The 20,001-nt window shown below is 44.2% G+C and overlaps 1 protein-coding gene across 2 annotated transcripts in view; it reads right to left on the bottom strand.

Annotated features, from left to right (window-relative positions):
* LOC141114573 (melanoregulin-like) overlaps positions 1-20,001 on the bottom strand; it is a 243,768-nt gene that overhangs the window by 47,494 nt on the left and 176,273 nt on the right. The window contains exon 5 of one of the 2 annotated variants that reach the window (XM_073608358.1): positions 16,391-16,429. The exons of the other annotated variant lie outside the window; for it this stretch is intronic. Coding sequence (XP_073464459.1) covers positions 16,391-16,429 — 39 coding nt within the window. The remainder of the gene's footprint in view (positions 1-16,390; positions 16,430-20,001) is intronic. 2 annotated transcript variants of the gene reach the window in all.

The following is a 20,001-nucleotide window of genomic DNA, read 5'->3' as shown; positions in this document are numbered from 1 at the left end:
CTCTTCAGGCAGTTCCTTTGCCCTCATGATTCTCATTTGCTCTGACATGCACTGTAAGCTGTAAGGTCTTATATAGACAGGTGTGTGGCTTTTCTAATCAAGTCCAATCAGTATAATCAAACACAACTGGACTCCAATGAAGGTGTAGAACCATCTCAAGGATGATCAGAAGAAATGGACAGCACCTAAGTTAAATATATGAGTGTCACAGCAAAGTGTCTGAATACTTAGGACCATGTGATATTTCAGTTTTTTTTTAATAAATCTGCAAAAATGTCAACAATTCTGTGTTTTTCTGTCAATATGGGGTGCTGTGTGTACATTAAGGAGGAAAAAAAATAAACTTAAATGATTTTAGCAAATGGCTGCAATATAACAGAGTGAAAAATTTAAGGGGGTCTGAATACTTTCCGTCCCCACTGTAAGTAGTTTTTCTTCTTTATTGATGTGTGCTGATGAGACAGCACTGATAGGCAGCAATGATAGGAGGCACTGACAGGCATCACCGATGGGCACTGGTGAGAACAGATTGGCAGCACTGGTGGGACCAGATTGCAGCACTGATGGGGACTGTTGGGGCTGCACTGATCATCAGGACACTGATGATCAGTGCCCTGATTGTCAGTGTAGATGTCCCCTGTGTGGATTTGAGGATTATCTGCTCTCCTCTCCTCAGGCGCTGTCAGCAGAAGGGGAGGATTGCCGATAACAGCTGATCACGTGGTAAAGAGCCACCATGATTGGCTCTTTACCCTAATCACATCACAAATCACTGGCGATGCGTGCTGTAGGGGGCACGCAGGCAGCGCGAGCACGAGAGGACATCAACCCATGAAACTCCAAAGGGGACAGAGTCTCATACATTGCATTTTACAGAAAACAGAATTGCTTACTGATACTGATACACGGATACACGGATACACGGTTTATAAACCCAGCAAGGGACTATATACAAGATTTTAGTAATGAAAACGGTATCATTAGCAGTAATCAGCATGGATTCATGAAGAATTGTTCTTGCCAAACCAATCTATTAACCTTCTATGAGGAGGTGAGTTGCCATCTTGACAAAGAAAGGCCCGTAGACGTGGTGTATCTGGATTTTGCAAAGGCATTCAATACAGTTCCCCATAAACTTTTACTGTACAAACTAAGGTCAGTCGGCATGGACCATAGAGTGAGTACATGGATTGAAAACTGGCTACAAGGGTGAGTTCAGAGGGTAGTGATAAATGGGGAGTACTCCGAATGGTCCGGTGTGGAAAGTGGGGTCTCCCCAGGGTTCTGTCCTGAGACCAATTCTATTTAATTTATTCATAAACGACCTGAAGGATGGGATAAACAGCTCAATTTTGATATTTGCGGATGATACTAAGCTAAGCAGGGCAATAATTTATCTGCAGAATGTGGAAACTTTGCAAGAAGATCTGAACAAATGAATGGGGTGGGCAACTACATGGCAAATAAGGTTTAATGTAGAAAAATCTAAAAATAATGCATTTGGGTGGCAAAAATATGAATGCAATCTACTCATTAGGGGGAGAACCTCTGGGGGAATCTAGGTTGGAAAAGGACCTGGGGGTCCTAGTAGATGACAGGCTCAGCAATACTGCTGCAAGCAAAGTCAACGGAATAATGGCATGCATTAGAAAGGGGATTAACTCCAGCCGCACCTGGAGTATGCTGTCCAGTTCTGGGCATCTGTGCTCTGGAGGGATGTGCTGGAACTAGAGAGGGTCCAGAGAAGGGCAACAAAGCTAATAAAGGGACCAGAGGACCTTAGTTATGAGGAAAGATTACAAGCATTGAACTTATTCTCTCAGTAGATGAGACGCTTGAGAGGGGATATGATTTCAATATACCATACTGGTGACCCCACAATAGGGATTAAACATTTTTTCCGTGAAAAGGGAAATTAAAAAGATACGCAGCCATTCACTAAAATTAGAAGAGAATCGTTTTAACCTTAAACTGCATAGAGGGTTCTTTACTGTAAGACCGGTAATCTTCCACAAGCAGTGATTTCAGCGGGGAGCATAGGTAATTAAAAAAAAGATTAGATAGGCACCTAAATGACCTTAACATACAGGGATATACAATGTAATACTGACATAAAAGCACACACATAGTTTGGAATTCTGTCTTTTTTCAACCTCACCAACTATGTAAGTATGTAATATTCTTTTTGTTTTTTTAAACGTTTATTCCACCTCTTGTTTTACTTAGATACTGTAAGGTAAGAATGCTTTCAAAAATTATAAATTATAATTATAAATTTAATTATAATTATATATTTCAATTAACAAACAAAATATAGTGTAGCGCAACCAAAAACTAGTAAATAAAGTCCAAATATTAACAAAATTCCACCGTTGTGCAATTTTCAGTGACAGTTTTCAGTTCTAGTTGGAATGCCTGCTAACCTCCAAAAGTTGACCCCACTACAGAGACACGCACGCCTGTAATTTTATCTCTCAGGATGCCTCGGGGGAAACCACTCCTCCTAGACAGCTCAGACCTCCTCCCAGGATCTCATTCAGTCATGTCTGGCCATATAAAACAAAGGCAAATAACATTTATGCATGTTTTTCACATTCACATTTGTATGTGAGTATTTTATCCCTGATTAAGTTTTAATAAATGTTATTAGCAGAGAGCACTATGGTTTGCCTTTGTTTTATATGGCCACACATGACTGAATGAGATCCCAGAAGGAGGTCTGAGCTATCTAGATACACTGAGATGAGGATTTGTGTTCCCGAAGTATCCAGAGAGATATTGCATCAGGTGTGTGTGACTCTGTAGTGGAGTCCACATAGTGAGAACCCAAGAGGAGGTCTGACTTGTCCAGGAACACCAGGAGGAAGAGTCGTTTCCCAGAGGCATCCTGAGAGATAAAATTACAGGCAAGTGTGACTTTGTAGTGAGGTCAACTTTTGGAGGTGAGCAGGCATTCCAGCTAGAGGTGGTGGTCACTGAAGTGACTGGATATCAATGAACTGTCACTGAAAGTTGCACAAAGGTGGAATTTTGTTAATATTTGGACTTGATTCATTTGTTTTTGGTTGCGCTACACTATATTTTGTTTGTTTGGTAATTACTGAGAGGCACATGTGGATACACTCCAATGCCGCATACACACGATCGCACATTCCGACAGCAAAATCCATGTATTTTTTCCGACGGATGTTGGCTCAAACTTGTCTTGCATACACACGGTCACACAAAGTTGGAAATTCCGAACGTCAAGAACACGGTGATGTACAACACGCACGACGAGCCAAGAAAAATTAAGTTCAATAGCCAGTGCGGCTCTTCTGCTTGATTCCAGGCATGCGTGGAATTTTGTGCGTCGGAATTGTGTACACACAATCGGAATTTCTGACAACGGATTTTGTTGTCGGAAAATTTGAGATCCAGATCTCAAATTTTGTTTGTCAGAAATTCTGACGGAAAATGTCCGATGGAGCCTACACACGGTCGGAATTTCCGACAACAAGCTTCCATAGAACATTTCCCTTCGGAAAATCTGACCTTGTGTACACGGCATTAGTGGTGCGGGCAGCAATCACAGTAAGCCTATTAGTAGGCTAATACATTGATTATTTTACATTTATTTCACAATAAATATTTAAAAATGCAAACTAAGCAACCAGAAGAAAAATCTAAATCAAATCAATATCAAATCAATTTCCCTGAAATTGCAGCAAAATCACGCCAAAATCGCAGCAAAATCACACCAGCGAAATCACACGACTTTCAAGACGCTGCAGTGTGAAAGGGGCCTTAGGCGTTTTTTGATGCATTTTGGAGAAATGCAGGGAAATTTTTTTAACATGGGTTTCTATGGAACATGTTCACATCAATGCATTTTTTGAAAAGAATTACCATAAAAAAAAAAATTGTGAAAAAAAAGGCGTGGGGTCCCCCAAGATCCATACCAGGCCCTTGGGTCTAGTATGGATTCAGAGGGGACCCCCCATGCCAAAATGTAAAAAAAAATGGCATGGGGTCCCCCCCAAAATCCATAGTAGACCCTTATCCGAGCATGCAGCCCGTCAGGTCAAGAAAGACGAGCGAGCGCCCTCGCTCCTGAACCATACCAGGCCACATGCCCTCAACATGGGGGGGTGAGTGCTTTGAGGCAGGGGGGTCTCTGCGCCCCCCCACCCCAAAGCACCCTGCCCCATGTTGATGGGGACAAGGGCCTCTTCCCGACAACCCTTGCCCGGTGGTTGTCGGGGTCTGCAGGTGAGGGGCATATTGGAATCTGGAAGCCCCCTTAAACAAGGGGGCCCCCAGATCCCGGCCTCCCCTCAATGTGAATGAGTATGGCGTACATTGTACCCTTACCCATTCACCACAAAAAAAGTAGTATAGTGTGAAAAAATACAGTAGACAGTTTTTGACAAGTCTATTATTAAAAATATCTGCTTCTTCCCCCGCTTCTATTTCCGGTCTTCCTCCATCTTCTCCCGCATCTTCCTCCTCCGGGCTTCTCCTTCTCCCGCTTCTTCTTCCACTCTTCTTCTTTCTCCTGTCTTTTTTGTCCGGTGTTCTTCTTCCTCTGCCGCTGCTCCCACCAACGACCCTCCTCCGATGCTGCGTCCCACTGATCTGTCCGCGCCAATGTCAAGCATGTCTTAGATAACGATGGGGGCGCGGCCATCAGATAACGTCATCTGGAGCCCCCGCCCCTTATAACGTCATGGACCCATCATGCCCCAGGCTGTGACGTCATCCGATGACCACGCACCCATCATTATCTAAGACATGCTTGATATCGGCGCAGACAGATCAGCGGGATGCAGCATCGGAGGAGGGTTGGGAGCGGTGGCAGAGGAAAAAGAACAAAGCACCCCCCCCTTGTTGAGGGCATACAGCCAGGTATAGTTTAGGAGGGGGCGCTCGCTCGCCCCCTGCCTTTCCTGACCTGCTGGGCTGCATGCTAGGATAAGGGTCTGGTATGGCTTTTGGGGGGGGGGGGGGTGAGTCATCAGCTGTAAGCGGGCTTTCCCGCTGAATGTAAGAAAAAAAGAATTGCCGGATTCGGAGGGGACTTCCTCCTTGCCAAAATAAAAAAATGGCATGTTATGGACCTGGGGGGAACCATACGCTGTTTTTTTTCACGATTTTATTTTAGCCGGCAATTTTTTTTTTTTACATTCAGTGGGGAAGCCCGCTTACAGCTGTTGACTCATCGGTTATTAAGGATGCGGCGGACAGCTTCCCGGCCCCCTCCTTAGCAACCAGCTATATATAGTGTAAGAAAAAAAACGCATATCGCGGCAAAATCGCGGTAAAAATGCGTGTCCAAAAACACGGCAAGCACCGCAAATAGCACTGCAGAAATGCTCAAAAGCAACATTCATAGATGTGAATCGAGCCTAAGTAAGTAATATACAAATAATTATCATATATTATTTTTAAGGTAATTTACTATATTTTCAAAAACTGTATTCAAGCAGGTGGCTTAATGGACAAATTACTGAAGTTTGAAGTCAAACCAGTAATTTCACAGTAAATAGATAAATAATAAATTATTATGTTATAACATATACCATAATAATATATGATTTAGCGTGATTAAAGTGATTGTAAGGGTTAGTTTTTTTTTTAAAATAACAAACATGTCATACTTACCTCCACTGTGCAGCTCATTTTGCACAGAGTGGCCCCGAACCACTTTTTATTTTTTGCGCTATAAACAAAAAAAGCGACAATTTTGAAAAAAACAGTATTTTTTTGTTTTTTGCTATAATAAATATTCCAAAAAAAAACATTTTTAAAAACAAATTTCTTCATCACTTTAGGCAGATATATATTCTTCTACATATTTTTGGTAAAAAAAAATTGCAATAAGCGTATATTTATTGGTTTGCGCAAAAGTTATAACGTCTACAAAATAGGGGATAGATTTATGGCATTTTTATTATTATTATTTTTTTTTACTAGTAATGACGGCGATCAGCAATTTTTATCAGGACTGCGACATTGCGGCGGACAGATTGGACACTCTTTTAGGACCATTGACATTTATACAGTGATCAGAGCTAAAAGTAGCCACTGATTACTGTATAAATGTCACTGTCAGGGAAGGGGTTAACACTAGGGGGCGATCAAGGGGTTAAATGTGTTCCCTCAGTGTGTGTTCTAACTGTGGAGGGATGTGAATGACTAGAGGAGGAGACCTATCGCTGCTCCTAACTAATAGGAACACACAATCTGTCTCTCCTTTCCTGACAGAACTGGGATTCTTGTGTTTACACTGCTAAGGCTCTTAAAGGAGCCGGCGTACCTGTATGTCGCTTTGCACAGGGCTGCCAACCTGCTGACGTATATGTACATGAGCCGGTTGGGAAGTGGTTAAGTAGAAAGCATTTATTAAATGAATAAAATTGCGCTCACAAAAAATGGAATGTGCTAGGCATAACAGTCTGGGTCGCCTGGAAGCTAGAAATGATGAAGTGTGAACCAGGATCCTGCCTTGGCCACTGGCAAGGGTATGAGAGCGAACTTGTGATGAAATAAGGCCACTGTCACTGAAGGAATACTGTTATCAATGCACAACCCTGGAAGTCGAGGCCACCCTACGTAGCCGATTTTCACATGCGCAATAGGAGGGAGATATGAGGGCGCTCTGGTGAGGCTGGGTATCCAGTCTTTAGTAGCAGTGGAGAGATGGCACTGAAGGCAGAACTTTGTAGAGAAGAAGCAGCTCTGGAGGGTCACAAAAGAAAAAGGAAAGGCGCCTCAGGGAGCCGTTCAAACCGGGAGACCACACAGTGATTATAGCACTCAAGTTTGTTTACACCAATTTTGGTTGGTTGAATCAGAGTACATAGAAATACAGATGAAGTAAGACATATCAGTATCCTGTATTTATGACGGTTTGTATTTGGCAGTCCAATTACCCCAGATTTCACCAAATTTCGCACACGTTAGAGAATTGATTGCCAGTATGCGTTCAAAGGTATAGTGTTGTTGAACTATTCTTGTCACATCAGTGATGTTTGCGGTTAGGGCGTTTTTGCAAGTTCATAGTACCAGTGATTGTGCAGTTAGGATTATGTGGGATAACACAGGCCTCATATTGTATGGGAATTTGTCTACGTCTATATGGAGAATTGCTAATGCAGGGTTGGGGGGTGTGATTATACCAGTGATAGAAGAGATCAGTTGGAGTACCTGGTTCCAGAAATTGGTCAAGCATATCTTGTATTTTTTTTTTTTTTTAAACATATTTTATTGAGTTTTCACATAGGTTACAGAAATGAAAGCATGTAAGTAAATGTCACATATTAGCCCATAGCCAAGTAAAACAGTACGTCATATTTTACGACATTGTAAGTACTATAACGTAGTATAAACTAAAGAACAAGGGAGCTACATTCAGAGATTTTGTAGGTGGTTTCCTACCAAGCGGAGGAAGAAGCCTTGAGTTATGGTAAAATATATCTGTGAGATTCCCTTGTCATTAAAATGCATAGCCAGTTTGGTATGAGAAGATGTAAAAATAAAAAAATAAAACATATAACATAAACCATAAAACGCTATCTTCCCAGACGCTATAGGTATTAATGCAATTATATCTACATCTAAGGCAAGGTGTGAATTAGGTTAGTACAATGCAATTATATCAACATCCAAGTCAAGGTGTGACTTAGGTCGTTATAATTGGAATGTAAAGTATCGATTTAAATGAAAATCGTTGTTAAAGCGTATTGTTTTGTTTTCAATTAATTCATATCTCCAATCCTTCCTTTCTCTTCTCCTTATCATCCCGTCTGTAACCTTCTCTATTCCCCTTCATTCTTTCCTAAAGTCTTTCCTTATCCTTAACCGACCTTGTTTGCTCAGTTCCACCTCTGGGCACCCCTATTGGGATCAATCTGTGCCCATTGTGGGACATATGAGGACAGAGGAGTCAAAAGCATGTCAGGTCTGCCTAGTTAGCTTGAAAAAAGGTGTTACTGTGAAACCTATCAGGTCTTTGAACGGCAGCGAGGGATCATTCAGATCATTAGTGATCTCTTGAATGGTAGAGAGGGTCCTATGAGGGAGGGGGAAGGGGGAAAGAATGATGGAAGAACAATGTGAGCCCAAAGATAATTCCATGGATTAAGCAGTCGTTTGTGTGTGCCCCGTCTCCCCAGTCCTCTGAGGGGTGGGGTCAGTGGAAGTGTGCGGGATGTGGGTCGATTTGAAATGGGTCCAGCAGGCCCATATATGTTCATACTTGGATGGTGTATCATTGGATTGATGTATAAGGTGTTCCATTTCAGCTATTCTGTCTACTCTCCGGATCCATTCCTGAATAGTAGGGGGGGAGGTGTCTCTCCAGTGGACAGGGATGCATACGGTAGCTGCGTTGATGAGGTGGAGAACCAGGGATTTCTTGTAGGTGTGTTGTGGAAGTGAGGTGTGATGAAGTAGGTATTGGGCCGGGGTGAAATCAGGCGAGTAAGTCGTAATCTGTGAAATTAGTCGATGTATGTCTATCCAGTAGTTTTGAATGAGGGGACAATCCCACCATATGTGGAGAAGAGTGCCCCTGGATGCGTGACAGCGCCAGCAGAGCGGGGGAAGGTTTGGGTGGAATTTGTGTATCCTATCTGGAGTTCTGTACCATTTCGTAAAGATTTTATATCTGTTTTCCTGTGTGGAGATATTGAGAGAACCCTTGTGTATATGAGTAAGGGCATGTTGCCAGTCTTCTGCAGTGAGGTCTAGATTTAAGTCCCTTTCCCATTGCAAAATCAGGCTATCGGATTTGATTTCTTGTGATGTGAATAAGAGTTTATATATAGACGAGATAAGGTGTCTTTGGGGCTCTGGGTTATTGCATAAGCTTTCAAAGGGTGTAAGATCTCTGTGTAAGTCTGCAATAGGTTGGATGCTATTAGCGAAGTGGCGTATCTGCAGGTATTTATAAAAGGGAATGTGGTAGTCTGGAAATGTCCGAGTCATGGTCTGGAAAGACACGAGAGCACCCTGTTGGAACAGTTGGTGTAGTTTAAGGTTGGGGCGATTCATATCCGTCGTTGGGGTCTTGGTATGTATTCCTGGTACGAAGTCGGGGTTGTTTTCCAGAGGTGTCAAGGGACCTGGTGTGGGAGTCAGTTGGAGTAGTTTGCAGGCTGCTTTAAAAGTGTTTAGAGTTGCATTGATGAATTGGTTATGTGTAGCCCCCTTAGGTATTTTATTTTGCTTAATCCATGGTAAAAGATTTAGAGGTATTGCGGTAAAAGCATTTTCTACGTGTATCCAGTCTTTGTTAGGCCTGTTGTTGTGCCAGTCAACTATCCTAGCGAGGTGACAGACCCAATAATATTTTTGTATATCTGGTATGTGTAAGCCTCCTTGGAGTTTAGGAGACGTCAGTCTGTACCAGTTCAGTCTGGGTTGTTTGGAAGACCATACGAAGTTCCTACATGTTCTCTTAAGTATGCCAAAGAAGGAAGGAGGGAGTTGTATAGGGATGGTTTGGAATAAGTAGAGCAATCTTGGAAGTATGTTCATTTTTAGGATCGCCGTCTTTCCGAACCAGGAAAACGGTCCCGAGCTCCATTTTTGTAGATCTGCTTGAACGGTTTGTAAGATGGGTAAAAAGTTTAGTTTATATAGGTCTGCCAATTTAGAGGGTATTTTGATGCCAAGATACGTGAGCGCATGAGGTTCCCATTCAATCGGGAAGTTAAGTTTACATTGTGCGACTATTTCATCAGGTAGAGATATGTTTAGTGCTTTGGACTTAGAGAAATTTATTTGTAGGTTAGAAAGAAATTTGAAATGAGTAAATTCTTTAAGTAGATTAGGAATGGTAGTGAGCGGGTCAGTAAGGAACAGTAGGATATCGTCCGCATAAGCGGCTATTTTAAAGTGTTTATTGTCAATTTCCAACCCCTTGATGTTCGGGTTATCCCTAAGTTTGCGGAGGAATGGTTCTAGAGTGATAATGAAAATTAGGGGGGATAAGGGGCATCCCTGTCTGGTACCATTGGACATGGAGAAGGCGCTCGACAGGCGACCATTCACCCTCACTTTAGCCGTGGGGGAGGAGTACAGTGTCATGATCATTTGGAGTAAATGTGGAGGTAATCCTATGGAGCGCAGGGTAGCTTCCATGAAGTCCCATGCCACCCTGTCGAACGCCTTCTCCACATCGAGGGATAAGAGGAAGCCTTTGGAGTTGGAGGTAGTGATCCAATGGTGGACGTTTAGCGCTTTGGTGGTGTTGTCTCGGGCTTCGCGACCGGGGACGAAACCCACCTGTTCTGTGGATATTAGTTTGGGAAGTAGAGGTAATAGACGGTTGGCGATGACTTTGGCAAACATTTTAATATCTACGTTTAGTAGGGAGATAGGGCGATATTTGGTGACCATGGTTTCATCTTTACCTGGTTTCGGGATAAGGGAGATGTGTACTTCTAGTGTGTCTCTGGTAGCGATACTGGAAGGCGGGAAGTTGTTATACGCTTTAGCTAGAGGTGGGATTAAAATGTCAGTAAAGGCTTTGTAGTATCCTACCGTAAGTCCGTCTGGACCCGGACTTTTGCCTGGTTTCATCTTTTTTAAAGCTAGTGTAAGCTCCTTTATTGTTAAAGGAGAATCTAGTGCCTCTGAGTCCTCTGCCGTGAGAGGGGTCGGGGCGTACTGGGCTAGGAATTGGTTAATAGCTTCCTGTCTATCCTCTAGGGTATTTGGCATATGGGAGGGTCGTAAGTTATATAATTTTGAGAAGTAGTGGACAAATTGATGTGCTATGGCTTCAGAGGTAGCATGAAGTGTACCAGAAGAGTCTTTGATTGTGTGTATGGTATGTGCAGCTCTCTTGGCCTGCAGTGCTCTTGCGAGGAGCTTTCCTGACTTATCATCAAATTCATAAAAACATTTCCGCTGTAAAATGTATTTGCGCTTTAATCGTTTGTGCAGTTCTTCTAGTAAATCATTTCTGGCTTGCGTAAGGTCGGTAAGTGCCTCAGAAGCTAAGGATTGCTTGTGTTTTTGTTCTAAATGCGCGATAAGTTTAGTCAATTCCTCTATTTTCGCTTTTCGAAGTTTGGTGCGTTGTGCAGCTGCAGATATGAGTATGCCTCGTACCACACATTTGTGGGCTGCCCATACCACTTCAGGTGCGGACTCTCCCTCGCCATTTTCCATGAAGTAATTGGTAAGTTGATGGGAAATCGAGTTTGTGACAGCAATGTCAGATAGGAGGGAATTATCTAAACGCCATATTGGGGAGTGCATTCTTTTAGCAGGCAGTTGTAAAGTTAATGATATGGGACTATGATCTGATAGGACCGTGGGTTCAATGGTGGATTTTTTGACCATTGTTAGGTCGTCTTGGGAAATGAAAAAATAGTCTAACCGTGAGTACTTAGAGTGTGGCGGGGAGTAAAAGGTGAAATCTTTTTCATTAGGGTACAGAGTATGCCAGGTATCGTGCAATAGTAAGCCTCTCAGTTGCTGTTTTATGGCCCGAAGGGCTCTGTATGTGAGGGAAGAGTGACCATTGGATGTATCAAGGTTAGGGTTTAACGGGACGTTAAAGTCGCCTCCAAGTATTAACAAACCTGATCGGAAGGACGTGAGTGTCTGAAGAGTGTCGCGAAAAAAGGAGACTTGTCGCGAATTTGGAGCATACAGGTTTGCTATAGTTATTGGTTGCTCATATAGGGTGCCTTTTAGGAAAATGTATCTCCCAAGGGGGTCCCTATGGGTATCTGAAACAATAAGTGGGCAATTTTTAGATATGAGGATGCACACCCCTTTCGATTTGGCCTCATCATTAGATCCGTGATAAATTGCCGGGAAATGCCGGTCCTGTAATTTGGGAATTTTGTCTGTTCTGAAATGTGTTTCTTGGATCAGAGCAATATGGGTCCGGGACTTGTGTAGAGAGGAAAGTAAGAGGGAACGTTTTTCTGGTGTGTTCAGACCGCGTATGTTGATGGATTGGAGATTTAGAAGAGCGGGAGATAGCTCCTTGTCAGCTGGTGCGTGATTAAGATCCATAGCCTTCAAGCACAAAAAAAAAAAAAAAGTTTTTGATTATCCGAAGAGATTACGGAGATAATCAATACCTTGATTATCTCGCCTTCTCGAGTCTAGAAAAGGGATCGGAATAGTACAGCGTGGGTGCAGCGCCTATCCCGTGGGAAACGGGTTATTATACTGCACCGTTGCTGTGCGGGGGTTGGTGTAGACCCTACACGAATGAGGTGGTGTGTGAGTGAGAGGGGTGTAGGCCCCGCCATCACGTGACCATGAAAGTTAAAGGAAGGAGGGGTACAATAATAGTTCACTAGCCATTGACGTTGGGGTTCACCGGGGAGGGCAAAAGAGGTGATGTTTGAATCACCTCAGTTACCTAGAAGAACATCCAGTATGTGCTTTACTCGAAATAGGGTACCATATTTTCTAGTTCTGTTAAGACTCACTCAGACCTCTGGAATCGCAGCATTGTCTGCGGGGATATGCAGCAAAGATTCCAGGGTGCGAGATTGAGCATAAGACATATTCTATATAATATAGTAAATGAACTTAAGACCTACTCTATGCTTAAGTCTACTAACCATTACAGTATAAGGCTGAACATACCTTTGAAAAACATTAGGTGAACTTTAGAATTTAGACAAAATGCAGTCCATACCAGTAGTGAATGCCTCAGGTAAAGTACTCTATGAGGCGTACCTGTAAAGAAAAAGGTGTTAGTGGAATCATCTGTAGTTAGTCAGCAGCTTTGGTAGTAGGCATCTTTGGCTACGTTGTGTGTCCTTATTTCCCAGAAAATCTCAATAGCTTGAGTAGCAGCTGTTATTCTGAGATCAAAGTGAGAAGTGGGATGTCCTTCAGCATCCGGGATCTGCAATCCAGCAGCCGGTCGGTCTGGTGGTATCAGGGTTCTCATGAGATTAAGCAAGCGAGGCTGTAGGACATGGTGGTCATCTTCTCTTGGCCGTTAGTTTCTAGGTCCGGTACAAACGTGTTCTGCGGTGTATGCTGCAATTGAGCCGTATATCGGATAATCTTTTCCCGAACTTCTTAGAAGGTGGCAGCCCACAGGGGGAAGCATGACGTCAGTGCATGGTGGGAATCCGGAACTTGAAGACCTATTGCCTTTGTTGTGGTAGCGACCGTGAGGTGCGCTAATCAGGGAGCACTTGTTCTTTCCGCTGCCAGCAGGAGGGCAGGTGTTCATTTCCGGGATCAGCGCTAAAGGCATTATGGGGGTTGTAGGCAGCCGCTCGTACCTTGATCCTTCTAGGCATGGGGTAGGCCGCTAAGGGGGAGCATACAATCCCATTGGCGGATTCCATACAAGGCCTAACGGTCTGCGCCTACGCAGCAAATCTAGCCCTGTGATGACCGTTTTAGGAAAGTTATCAGCAATTTGAACACAAGCACTCACTATTCTGTTTTAATAAAGATAAAGGTAACTGTTCGCCTAACATGGCATAACTAAGTGGTTGGGCATCTGTGACATTAGGCGCTTCCCTGACCTGTTATCGGTCCCGTCTGGCTCTCCTCGAGGTGGGCGAGGTTGCTGCACTGAAATCCCGACGATGATAGCGGGTGGTGCCGTGGTACGTCGGGGCAGAAGGCGACCGTCTCCTCCTGTGTCCTGCATTCAGGGCCTCCATAGGTTCTTCAGGCTGGCGTTCTCTACGGACAGCCGAGCGGCGAAATTCCGCATACCACTCCGGTACATCCACGACGGGGATGTTCAAGGTTGCACAGAACTGGGGAAGATCCTCAGGTACTCTGAGGAACGCTGAGCGCCCTTGCGAGGATGCCGCGAGGCAGAAGGGGAACTTCCATTTGTACGGTATGCCTCTGGTGCGTAAAGTATCCAGGAGCGGCTTCAGGTCTCTGCGGTGCTGTAGGGTTATGCCAGAAAGATCCTGAAAGATTTGTACCGTCTGTCCTTCATGGACGATTTGCGGGATGCTCCTGGCCTGGCGTAAGATGTCTTCCTTAACCTTGTAGTCCACCAGACAGCAAATCACGTCCCTGGGGGGTTCAGTGACTTTTCCTTTGGGTCTCAGTGCGCGGTGGATCCGTTCGAATTCAACCGGTGTCTGCTGCGGCCTATGCATTATGCCATTGAACAGGCTAGTTACTGAGGGCAAGAGTTGATCTCCCTCAATCATCTCAGGGAGCCCTTGTATCCTTAGGTTCCGTCTTCTGCCCCGGTTATCGAGGTCTTCGAGATGCCTCTGCATTTCCCTCATTTGGAGGGTATGTGTGTCTACTTGTCTGGTGGTTTTACGGATTTGAAGGTCTTGCTGCTCCGCCGTTCGTTCCGTCAGCGCTACCCTGTCAGTCAAGGCACGGATGTCTAAACGGAGTTCAGATACGGCTGCTGCAAGGGCGTCTTTTATGTCCGTGGCGATCATCTGTAAATCGCTTATGTTTAAATGATGCTGGGGGAGCTCTTCTGTGGCATTCTCCCCTATTTGGCTATTAGGCAGGGCTACAGATGGTGTGCCCTGTGAGGAAGATGCGGCCTGGGCGCTTCTGTGGCGGGAAGACGCAATGTTTCCTCTGCTCGATCGGAACATGTCAGGGATATTGTGCCCGGGGTTGTCAGGCTGTTCCCTCGGCGACCTGGAACGGGATGCGGATGTGTTCCTGGATGCGGTCCCCATGTTTTAGGAAGGTTGTAGCTCGGTTTAGCCTCCGTTATACTGATCGTAGGTCGTGTGATGGCGGGAGCTGAGGAGTTAAGCTGCCATCTTCATGGAAGGTCAGGCCACGCCCCATATCTTGTATTTTTATAAAGCTCAAGGAGGTTGGTTGTTGTCCCTTGTTAATTAGACATTGTATTTTTGAAATGTACCTGCCTACTCACAAACTGTCCTTTTTGAGGAAAAACACATAGGCAAGTATTTTCATATAAAAAAATCCATTTATTCTGGCTCATAACAAAATAAAGAGGAAGGCAACGCTGGAGAAACTTCTCGGATTTGCATTAACTGTTTGTAAATTAAAATTGGTAGCCTGAGAAGTCCGTATAATGGGGAGCACAATCTGGTCCTGGACTCCCAGAGATCACGAACAGCAGCAGATGACATATATGTCCCCAGGCTGTGGTACTACCACAGCCTGCGTTTTCTGTCAGACCAGACTGAACCCAGGCCATCACTTTCTTCTCTTCCTTGCAGCCTTCTCTCCACGCTTCCCTGCAGCCTTCCCTGCAGCCTTCCTTGGAGGCTGTGGCTCTGGAGGTGGACTTGTGGCAGGAAGGGGAGGAGGAGGAGGAGGATGGGCGAGCGCAACTAAGTGCATGTTATCACTCATTTGGCCCCCAACCCCTTATGAATGGCCTCAAAAATAATTTTCTCACAGATGAGGCATTGGCCCTCCTCCATTTGCTGCAATTTTGCAGCTACATTGCAGCCATAGGCCTCTTCAGTGTCGGGGGGGCTTTTCAGGGCCGCATTAGCGTCCTTAACCCTTTCATGACTAGGCCTATTTTTGACATTTGGTGTTTACAAGTTAAAATCCGTATTTTTTGCTAGAAAATTACTTAGCGCCCCCAAACATTATATATATATATATATTTTTTTTTTTAGCAGAGAATCTAGAGAATAAAATGGTGATTGTTGCAATATTTTATATTACACGGTATTTGTGCAGCGGTGTTTTAAACGCAAATCTTTGGGAAAAGGGACACTTTCATGAATTTAAAAAAAAACAAACAGTAAAGTTAGCCCAATTTTTTTGTATAATGTGAAAGATGATGTTACGCAGAGTAAATAGATACCAAACATGTCACGCTTTATAATTGCACGCACTCGTGGAATGGCGACAAACTACAGTACCTAAAAATCTCCATAGGTGACGCTTTACATTTTTTTTACGGTTACCAGGTTAGAGTTACAGAGGAGATCTAGTGCTAGAATTATTGCCCTCGCTCTTTACGATCGCGGCAATACCTCACATGTGTGATTTGAACACTGTTTACATATGCGGGCGCGACTTCCGTATGCATTTTCTTTGCTGCGCTAGCTCGCGGCGACGGAGGCGGTTTAAACATTTTTTTTTTCTTATTTATTTTATTTATTTTTATATTTATAAATTGTGTTTTAAAAAAAAAATTGATCACTTTTATTGCTGTCACAAGGAATGTAAACATCCCTTGTGACAGTAATAGGTGGTGACAGGTACTCTTTATGGAGGGATCGGGGGTCTGCGCACATCTGCGTACGCTCGGCAGGAAGGGGTTAATGAGGCCCAGTGCTGCCTCCTCCACGTTACTCCCCTTCCTAGCCCTTTTTGTTGGAAGGCGGAGGGGAGGCACCTGGGATTGGGTGAGGCTCCTACTGCGCCTGGCCTCCTGACTGCCACTTACCCCTGCCACCTCCTGGCTGACACTTACCCCCGCCTCCTCCTGTGTGCCACATTCCAGAACCTCGTCCTGTGTATGAAAAAGGGACATAGTTTTAGTTTTTAGTTCATCAATTACACACAATTTTTAGCTCATGACTGTTGCAAATTGAATGTTAATAAATAGAAAAGACTATCATACTGAGCCCAGCATTTTTCATTCTTGTCGCAATCATTTTGGCCCCTACTGTCTATTGATATGTAAAACACTTTTTGTTAAATCATTCATTTATTATCAATAAAAACATCTAGTTAACAACAATAATTTTCGGGCAATAATAATGTAAAAATTTTCTATACCTGGCTCCAGCTGGGCTCCTCCACTTCTTCCAGGGTGGAAGGCCCAGGTTGGTCCTCGGAAGCCTCAGCTGGGGTTGAGTGAAGGGTTGAGGGAAGGCTGGATGGAAGTGTAGAAAGTGATTCCCTAACTTCCATCTGGTCTTCCAGAAACCGCATCCTGTTGTAGTACCACAGACTGGGTACATATACATCCTCCGCTGCTGCTCCTGATCTCATGGAAGCCTGGACCTTATTAAGCTCCTTCCTATATGTGCTTCTCAAGCTACCAATTTTCCTCTCCACAAACTTGATGTCTGCATTGGGGACCTGCATCTTCACAAATTGCAGCAGTTTCTCCAGCGATGCCTTCCTAGTTGGTTTATTGCGAAATATACCGTATTTATCGGCGTATAACACGCACCGGCGTATAACACGCACCCCAATTTAGGAGGGAATTTTAAGGAAAAAAAACTTTTAGGAGGGAAGTTGAAGGGAAAAAAACTTACATTTAAATGCCCATCATTGCAGCCTTCTCAGTGCAGTCTTGCCCCAGTGCAGCCTTGTCAGTGCAGCCTTGTCAGTGCAGCCTTGTCAGTGCAGCCATGTCAGTGCAGCCTTGTCAGTGCAACCATGTCAGTGCAGCCATGTCAGTGCAGCCTTGTCAGTGCAGCCTTATCAGTGCAGCCATGTCAGTGCAGCCTTGTCAGTGCAGCCTTGTCAGTGCAGCCATGTCAGTGCAGCCTTCCCCAGTGCAGCCTTCCCCAGTGCAGCCATGTCAGTGCAGCCTTGTCAGTGCAGCCTTGTCAGTGCAGCCTTGTCAGTGCAGCCTTGTCAGTGCAGCCATGTCAGTGCAGCCATGTCAGTGCAGCCTTCCCCAGTGCAGCCTTCCCCAGTGCAGCCTTGCCCAGTGCAGCCTTCCCCAGTGCAGCCTTCGATCCCCTGTCTTCAAAATTGCCGACCGCGATTTGAAAATGGCGCCGCCGGCGCCGAAATACACAGAGCCGGTCCTCGGCTCTTTCCGGCGGCTCTCGTTCACTTTCGGCTCCACTCGTAGTCCCGAGCGGAGCTATCCGAACCTAGCCGAGTAGGTTCGGATAGCTCCGCTCGGGACTACGAGTGGAGCCGAAAGTGAACGAGAGCCGCCGGAAAGAGCCGAGGACCGGCTCTGTGTATTTCGGCGCCGGCGGCGCCATTTTCAAATCGCGGTCGGCGATTTTTAAGTTTTGACAGCTCAGGATCGCATGGTATCGGCGTATAACACGCACCTGCGACTTTCCCCTGATTTTAAGGGGAAAAAAGTGCGTGTTATACGCCGATAAATACGGTATATATATTTTTAACCTCCCACAAATTACGCATATCCCTGTATTTGTCAATGAAATGGCCCATGAAATCAGGGTCTTTAAATTGTTTCATATTTGCTGCAACACAAAATACAAGACAAAAACACTAATATCAGGCTAAACTCTCCTAATCTTATGCCAATATAGGCCTCAATCTTGAATCAGTATAGGCCACTGATGTCCCAAGTTAAAATGTTATATTCATTAGAACGTCCGGCGCTTCCGGTCCTCCTTCCTAGCACGCAGAACGTAGGTACGACACACGCGTGTTAGCTTTATATACACTGCGCATGCGTGAAACTCCACCCGCGCCGCCCGTCCCTGACGTTCTTTCTAGAATATTCCCCGCCCCTTCTCTTTCGGTGCAGTGGGAGATGAACATGGCGGAGACACAGCAGGTGCGTAATAGTAACGAGGAGGAAAGCCCGGAGCCAGAAACGTCCCGATCCCGGAGGAGAAGATTTAAGGCCTCAGATATGGCCTTTGTAGAGATGGTGGATATCTTGTATAGGGCCGACTATGATGGGAAGTATGGACCTTACCTAAACCCAAATGTGAGAAAGGCCAAGATCATGACTAAAGTTGTGAAGAGTCTGCACCAGAATTTTGGGGTACAACGATCCAAGGAGCAATTGAGGAAACACTGGTCAGACCTTAAATTGAGGGAGCAGGATCAGTACAGAAGGATCAAGAAAGTGCTTCTAAAAAGTAAGTACTTGTCATGTGTTCTTTTATTATTATTACTTGCATGCTGCGCCATGTGCTTTTCTTTACTGTTGTATAGTTTAAAATGGCAACTTTCAGGCTCGTGAGCACAGTAATCGTTCGTAGTAAACATCGTTCGTTCACAAACTAAATACAACGTTTTAGGCAGATACAGGGTGAACTACATTTGGTCATGCTAATTTGTATTAAAAGAAGTTTAGGACATTGGAAAGTAGCGATATGGGTAGGTGACAATGACAAAGTTAAAGAAAAAAGCACCAACATCCCTCTAAGTAAATGTAGAAAAAGGAGATTTTTTGGTGGGATTTTAAGGGTGCCAGCGAGGAAAAACAAGGAATTTCAATCCATACTAGGTATAAAAATTACAAGTTTATTACTGTTATATGCAGAACATGATAACAGGTTTGGTATAAGTTATGTGCACAAGTACAAAGATACATCTAAAATTGAAAGTGGATGACAAATTATAATCGCTCAGAGATAGCATTGGGGTGATGGTCCCGACATGTTTTGTCCCTCTGGGCTCATCAGAGGATGATTTAAAGACAATTAGATGTAACACTGCATAAAACCAAACCAAAATTAAAACCATTGCATGGACTAGGAATACAATACAAGAAATTAAAATAATAATGGTAATGGTATATTGGAATAAGCTATTGACTAACATGCCCATCATCAAACGCTCACCCAAATGAGGATCTTTTGTTTGCGACTCAGGGTCAAGTCACGAAAAACCGTCAATGGGTAGTGCACATGGAAAGACGCCAGTTGAGGCTTAAAGGAACTTGAAGGCTGGAATCTAGCCTACAGATTAGTGCAAAAAATGTTAAAAGTAAAATGAAGTGAACATGTAATAAGTCGTGTTGGTGAAGTGGGGGAGGGGTGAAGGAAGAGAACTGGGGGGATAGGGGATGACTGGGATGGGGAAGATAGGGGGAGTGGAAGAGGGAAGAAAAAGAGGAAGGAAAGAAAGGGGGGAAGGGAAGGGGGGAAGAAGGGGAAGGGGAGAGAGGGGGAGGAGGATAGGGTTGGGAGGAATGGGGAAGTGGGTGTGTGTGAAAGTGGAAAATGAACTTGGAATGAGAAGTGATAGGGGCTGGAGAGGGTGGTGGGTAAGATGATTAACATCTAAGAATTATAGAAAGTGTGATAGCTAAGGTGAATATGTATACTATTAATTAATATTAATAATTAAGTTTAGGACATTAATGTCTAGATATGTTTGTAACTAGAATTAATAGCAAACTTGATT

This window comes from Aquarana catesbeiana, linkage group LG12 (assembly GCF_042186555.1).
Source record: "Aquarana catesbeiana isolate 2022-GZ linkage group LG12, ASM4218655v1, whole genome shotgun sequence".
In the NCBI taxonomy this organism is placed as follows: Eukaryota; Metazoa; Chordata; class Amphibia; order Anura; family Ranidae; genus Aquarana; species Aquarana catesbeiana.
The sequence above is the reverse complement of the archived record's forward strand: the minus strand, read 5'-3'. Positions and strand labels throughout refer to the sequence as shown.